The sequence below is a fragment of the Musa acuminata genome, chromosome BXJ1-6 (genome assembly GCF_036884655.1).
Source record: "Musa acuminata AAA Group cultivar baxijiao chromosome BXJ1-6, Cavendish_Baxijiao_AAA, whole genome shotgun sequence".
Classification (NCBI taxonomy): domain Eukaryota; kingdom Viridiplantae; phylum Streptophyta; class Magnoliopsida; order Zingiberales; family Musaceae; genus Musa; species Musa acuminata.
In genome coordinates this window covers 33,323,621-33,330,249 of record NC_088332.1, presented here as the reverse complement: position 1 = coordinate 33,330,249, position 6,629 = coordinate 33,323,621, and the positions used below count along the sequence as shown (strand labels likewise).

At 38.2% G+C, this 6,629-nt stretch overlaps 1 protein-coding gene and 1 long non-coding RNA gene across 5 annotated transcripts; one reads left to right on the top strand and one right to left on the bottom strand.

Moving 5' to 3' along the window:
- The first annotated feature begins 874 nt into the window (after positions 1 to 874).
- Positions 875 to 2,706, top strand: LOC135676694 (uncharacterized). 3 transcript variants are annotated; one of them, XM_065188147.1, is made up of 4 exons: positions 875 to 1,600; positions 1,665 to 1,754; positions 1,971 to 2,038; positions 2,468 to 2,706. In XM_065188147.1, exons 1-4 carry the CDS (start codon positions 875 to 877, stop codon positions 2,601 to 2,603), a joined length of 1,020 nt encoding a protein of 339 aa, XP_065044219.1. In that variant the 3' UTR covers positions 2,604 to 2,706. The 3 variants fall into 3 exon arrangements, with proteins under 3 accessions (XP_065044219.1, XP_065044218.1, XP_065044217.1); XM_065188146.1 differs by having other exon boundaries at positions 1,665 to 1,766; XM_065188145.1 differs by having other exon boundaries at positions 1,665 to 2,038.
- On the bottom strand, positions 1,649 to 5,465 carry LOC135676695 (uncharacterized). 2 transcript variants are annotated; one of them, XR_010514382.1, is made up of 6 exons: positions 4,575 to 5,465; positions 4,082 to 4,173; positions 3,085 to 3,238; positions 2,941 to 3,001; positions 1,879 to 2,080; positions 1,649 to 1,787 (listed from the first exon to the last, which is right to left on the bottom strand). It is a non-coding gene; the product is annotated as an uncharacterized LOC135676695 (long non-coding RNA). The 2 variants fall into 2 exon arrangements; XR_010514383.1 differs by having other exon boundaries at positions 1,898 to 2,080; positions 4,575 to 5,463.
- Positions 5,466 to 6,629: the final 1,164 nt, after the last annotated feature.

The following is a 6,629-nucleotide window of genomic DNA, read 5'->3' as shown; positions in this document are numbered from 1 at the left end:
CAATTATGGAGAATTTTTTAGGTAAATGAGAAAAAAAAAAAAAAAAAGGATTAGCACATACCATATTAACTAACGAAATCATATTTATTGTTCTATTGCACAAACCTACATACATATATACATGTTTATTTGCAAGATTTTGGTATGATTTGGACGCCAAAATCTAACCAATAAATTATAATTCCATTAGTTGGAGGAGATTATTTGCCAGACTTTATTTGCTTAAAATGTACAAACATACATACATGTTTATGCGTGTATATGTTGGCCAATGGATTGATGAGCTAAGATTTTGGTACGGTTTGGAGGCCAAAATCTAACCACTCCTCTCCCATGAAAGAAGTCAATACACGCGAACTCCCACCACATTGCTGTCACTGGTTTAAGTAGGCAAAGTAGGTGATCAAACTAACGTGCATACGCAAATCAATTGCTTCATGAATTGGATAGTGAACAAAAGACATGAATAGGGTTCATTTAGTAGGCTTGTGCCAATTTGACTGTCCTTATATTAGCATTAAGATGGAAAGAAATGCATTAAGTTGTAGTAATTTGAATCAAAAATTAAATTCTTTAAATTCTAAATTATGATCAAAAGAAAAAAGGATTCTTAGAACTGAGATAGTGATGAGTGAGCTTTCTTGGTGGAGACTCGAGAAAAGCAAAGGTAAGAGAGCTACCAAGAACTACCCATGGCGGCATTCATAGGCTTCCCTGCACAAGCTTCCTCTCCTACGGACCATTCCCAGCCACCACCTTCTTTATAAACTCTACAGGAGAGTGCACATGAAGTAAGCTAAGCCTGGAGAGGTAGGCTTGTCTAGAGAGAGAGAGAGAGCAGCAGCAGCAGCTGCAGCCGGAGGCAGTGACAAAGATGGTGAATTGGGTGGAAGCACAGAAGCCCATCTTGCACTGGCTGGTGCGGGGTGCGGGGCTGCGCCAGCAGACCATCGAGATCGAGCCCGGCACTGTCATCAGCATGTGGGTTCCCAAGGAGAAGGTCATGGCCAACAAGAAGAAGGCCACCAACAAAGAAGTAGTTCCTGACCTGAGTAGCGATGGCAGCAGGGACGAGGAGGAAGACAAGAGGAAGAAGAAGAAGAAGCAGCGAGGCAAAGAGAAGGAGAAGCCGGCGGTGGTACTGGTGCACGGATTCGCAGCGGAAGGGATCGTCACGTGGCAGTTCCAGTTCGGGGTGCTGGTGAACCAGTACGAGGTGTACATCCCCGACCTGTTCTTCTTCGGGGAGTCGACCACCGCCGCCGCCGACCGCTCCCCGGCCTTCCAGGCTGAGTGCCTGGCCGCGGCGCTCGACAAGCTCAGCGTGCGGCGGTGCACCGCCGTGGGGTTCAGCTACGGAGGGATGGTCGCGTTCAAGATGGCGGAGCTGCGACCGGACCTGGTGCGCTCGCTGGTCGTCTCCGGCTCCGTCTTCGCCATGACGGACTCCATCAGCAGGGCGACGCTGGACCAGCTCGGCTTCGCCTCCTCCTCGGAGCTCCTCTTGCCGGAGTCCATCAAGGGCCTCAAGGCCCTGCTCTCCGTCTCCATGCACAAGAAGCTATGGTTCCCGGACTTCCTCTACAAGGACTACCTCGAGGTACCGACTGCATGCATGCAAATGCCTGCTGATTCCATCCACTGATCGGTGTGGATATGAACAGGTGATGTTTAGCAATCGGAAGGAGAGGGCAGAACTGCTCGAGGGTTTGGTGATCAGCAACAAAGATGCGAAGGTTCCCTCTTTGGATCAGGTATGTGTGCAGGTATCCGATTTCTTCCATTACCTGCATTACTTCAAGGTTAATTTCCTGTTCACCAAAAATGTTGGAGATATTTCTACACATATATGTATAAACTTGTACACAAAAAACATACAATCCTTTGCGAAGCCAACCTCTTGTATGCTGCCAAAATGTGGAATTGAAGAGCATGATTATTCTTGGTGTTTTCATTTTCACATGATGCAGAGGATACTCTTGTTGTGGGGAGAGAATGACAACATATTCAACCTAGAGCTTGCCAAGGACATGAAAGAGTAAGTTTTGAATCCATCATCATTCTACTTCCATCTTTTTCTCTTCAAAAAAAAAAAAAAGGCCAGTCAATATAACAATTAATTATGCTTAAAAGTGAAAACATTTGGCTGTCATTCTTCTACAAAACCATGATAAAAATATCATTGTTTCTCATCTAGTTAGACAGCATGAAGTCATATACTGCAGTAAAGTTCGTAGACAATGCATAGAATTTGGGGAATAGAGGGAAGGAAATCTTGTCACACAAGTTGTTACATAAGAACAATAGAATTTGACAGATTTCTTGTGCAATGACAACTTGAATGAGCTGATAACAGAACAAAGGGCAAAGAAACAAGAATTTCAATCCTACACCTTTTGCATTATTCACGCAGAAATCTGCTGACTAAAACAAATCTATCAATGTCTTTTTTGTTCATAATATGCAGACAACTGGGCGAGAAGACCATACTACAAAGCATAAAGAAAGCAGGGCATCTTCTTCATGTTGAGAGGCCCTGCGCTTACAATCGCCACCTCAAGAAATTCCTTGCACTCGTAAAAGATGAAGGCACTGAGAAATGATCAAGTTCAAATGTCCTTTATTCAATTATAAGTTTGTGGACCAGCATTACTATTTATTTCTATCATTGCATTGAATAAACCATGTTCTTGTGCTTTCCAGTTATATTTCATAGTTAGTTCCATTGTTATTCTGTTGACTTGTGAACTTGCTGAACAAACAGCTTAAAGAACTTGTAATACTAAAGGGGAATTGGTTTTCTCAGGTGCCTCGTTACCAACATCTCGAGTTTGAATACCCTCGGTGCAGATCTTGCCCACAGTGAAACATGCTCGATAAATGCATTATCTTGTTCGCCACCAGAATACGCCACAAAAAACCTAATAATAGAGAACTTACCTGATAGACTACTGTGATTCCTCGAGAGTTCCTCCCTTGATCTCAGGCACCCATATTATCACTACAGTAATGTGAAAGCAGTCATGGTCATGTAGATAGTAAAGATCACCAGTGAAAGAGAGGAATGAAATTAGATGCAAGTACATGGAGTGGTATCGGTATCTTGAGAGCACACATTTCAAACTCCGGTGCTCCAGCCCAGAAGTAACTTTGCAATCATTGTTATCACAAATGATGTCAACCGGTTGGCAAGTATTGTGGAACTATTAGCAGGGCTCTTGATATTAACAGGAAGTATCTGCAATAAAAGAAAGAATGAATGAACCACAAGAAGAAATATCCACAATCATCATCAATCTAAAAGATTCATAGAGCATTGCAGTTTGGAGTCTGGGCATGAAAATTTACTATGAGGTCTCAAAGAATCAAGTAATAGGTATTGAAGAGTAGAATAAACATAATGAAGACTCCAGAAGCACATACAACATGTTCCTTATCAAAAATAGAGCTAACATAATAAACATAAAAGTAAAAGTTGATTTAGTTCATCTAGTGATATGGTCATCCTTAGAGCTCAACGGCGAGAAGATTCAAGTATCTAACAACAAAATAATTGTGACTTATAGCATGCTATTATTGTTGTTGTAAAATGATTTGATTTTTTGATGAGTATATCTTGCAACAAAGGCAAGAGCAAAAAGTTAATAAAATAAATTGCATACTTTCACGCTTAGTGTCATGTGTCTTGAAAAATAAAAAAATCATAAGCATATGCATGCTTATTATGTATCATTATTTACATATGTATGTAGAGATTAATAGGTAATGGTCCACATGTTCAAATAAACATACATATTCATAAGGTAGGCTTGCAAAACAGATCTCATATGAATCTAATTTTATTTGACTACTAATTCTGATCGTAAGGTATAATTAGAAGTACTATATTTATCTGACAATATGAAAAATAAAGCAAGATTGAAAATCCATGATTTTAGTATATCAAAAAACTGATTTTAGTAGATTGAAAATCCTGATCGGACAGCAATAACTACTACATTTTTTAAACCATTTCAAAACTTCAATTTCTCGAGCCATTTGCTGGCAGATTTGAAAAATGTTGCCTGGATAAAACAGGAACCTGTTGATTGACTTGATTCCACTTTGCTGCTGCAGTGCATGTAGATCAATGCCTATTGGGATTGGTGTCCTGGTTGATCAGGCCACTGAATTCTGCAAAAAGCAAGATAAATTTAGTACCATACGAGCAGCCTGAAGTTAAATTTAGTATCTCGGAGATTCTGATATAAAAGTACAGACAAGGATTTCGCATGGTGAGATTCCTCACAACCATGGTTTGTTAGAGTTATTTGATCTAAGATGCCTGAAAAAACTCATAGAATTTGCAGTTCAATAACATTAAATTGAAATAAGGAGCACAAGTGAACCAATATAACCATAGCAAATTTGTGTCCAGAACAGCAAAGAAATCTACACAGAGGTTCAGATAGAGACATGAGCATCATGAACACTTGTCAGTCGAGATTTGTACTCATTTTGAGTTATCCAAACATAAGCGAAAAGGTACAAGACAATAGCAAGATTTTCATCTCAAGACAACTCAAAACTGTTACCTTTTACTTTGAGGAGCCTCCACCGAACAAGCATACCCATCAGATAAGCCAAAAAAAGGTCAATGGTCACAGAAAGCTACGAAATAAGAAAGCTAGAATGAATAAGATGCAGAACAATCATAAGTTTCGGAAGCATGGAATGACCTGATCCACAGAGCCGAGTGCCCCTCTCAAGTTCTTAGGAACAATCTCTGATAGTTCTTGGGAACTATCAGGCAAGTGATAAGACGTCTATAGATCAAGAGTCGGACCGCATAAAACTCCACCAAAATGGATCAAACGCTTGCAGAAGGATGGTAACATACTTTCTAGGAGCTCACACTGACACTGAACCCTTCCAACAACAATCACGTCAAAGACTCATCATGATCAGATCCTGGCGGGAACCAGAAAAAAGGTCAGATCTGCTTCGCTCCTTTGCGCCCGATGTCCTCCGCAATCTGTCCGCTGGAAATATTCCCCACCATGGCTCCGATGTTGGACAGAGAACCAAGAGTCGAGAACTGGCACCACCAACACACATCGCCGTCACGCCAAGCAGTAAAGAAACCGTCACACCAAAGAGAACCGGAAGGGAGAGGCCGAGGTTGGCAATGATCTCGTCCAGGGTGAGGGAAAGTGTAGCGGGCGGTGAAGCCCAACTGGATGAGCCAAGGAGGACGACGAGGGTGCAGAGGGCGACGGAGATGGAGCCGTCGCGGATCGGGATGGATGTTGGCTCTGATAACTAACCTTTTTTTTGTTTTTGTTTTTTGTTTTTTTTCTTTCAAAGTAACTACCAGTTTGGTTGTCTTCGAGTATCTATTTATATTAATTAAAAAAATAAAATATAAATTTTTAAGAAATAAAAAATTTTATCGTATCTCAATAAATTTTTTTATTATCATCTATTTATTTTAATCTAAATTTTTATTTTTTATTTTATGTAATCTTAACTATTTTAATTGATCTTATCATACTCTTTAATTCAAAATAGTTATAATTTAAAATTACCTTCAAAATAATAAAAAATTTATTTTGCTAAAACTTTTATAAAAATATCGACAAATTGATCTTTGTTGCTATAGTATTTTATTTGAATTTCTCTTTTATCAATCAATTCATAAATAAAATGATATCGAACTTTAATATATTTGATGCATTCGTAGAATATAGGATTTTTCATCATTGTATTAATAGATTTATTCTCGCAATAAATTTTAGTTGGTCCATCTTATTTTTTTTAGATCTATTAGAATTTTTTCAAATTGTTTGACATGTTATACTTATAGCCACAATATACTTCAATTCAGAGTTTAAGAGAGCAACATATTTTTATTTTTTTATTATCTATAAAATCACACTAGAGCCGGTATAAATCCTAAAGTATTTTTTCTATCATTTGTACATAATTTAAAATATTTTATCTACTCATAACAAATGCCATACTTGAGAGTTCCCATGTATCTAAAAACTCTTTTAGTTGTCTTTAGGAATTTATTGACGCTTACTGATTTTTTTACTTCATTCATCGTAATTAATGCTTTTCTTTTTTCTCTTGAATCCTTATTAAAACCCAAGTTAACAAAGACAGGGTCATTAGTTGTACCTTTAGATAATGTTGACTTTTTTTTTTTTTTTTAGCTTCTTAGTTGTAAGCTTGTTATTATTGGAGTTTAGGGCTTTATCCTTTTCATATAGATAAGAGATATCTAATGAAAGACTCAACAATATAAGATATCCAAATAGTCTCTTCCATACAAAAATAACTAAGGAGGCATAAGTTCTTAATCATATCCTTAAGATGATGAAGTGGATAAAGAGGCTCATAAGTCTAGGAATGGTGCTAGATGATAGCCTGTGTATATCTTGTACTTCAGTCCCTCACAAATTTTTTTTTTAAGTTTACAATAAATTTTAATATAAACAAATTTGAAGTGACTCTCCTTGAGATTCTCAATATATTAAGGGAGGCTTAGAGTACTATCAAGAAAGAGAAATCAATTCTCTATATTGGTGAGATCAGAAAGAAAAAAAAGGCAAAGAAGTCTCTTAAGAAGGGCAAGGGTAAAGGCA

Bases quoted from the DNA above. Each gene is read 5' to 3' on its own strand.
- LOC135676694 (XM_065188145.1), top strand. From the start codon at position 875: ATGGTGAATTGGGTGGAAGCACAGAAGCCCATCTTGCACTGGCTGGTG. The intron at 1,601-1,664 runs GTACCGACTGCA...GGATATGAACAG, and splicing joins TCTACAAGGACTACCTCGAG to GTGATGTTTAGCAATCGGAA. The intron at 2,039-2,467 runs GTAAGTTTTGAA...CATAATATGCAG, and splicing joins CTTGCCAAGGACATGAAAGA to ACAACTGGGCGAGAAGACCA.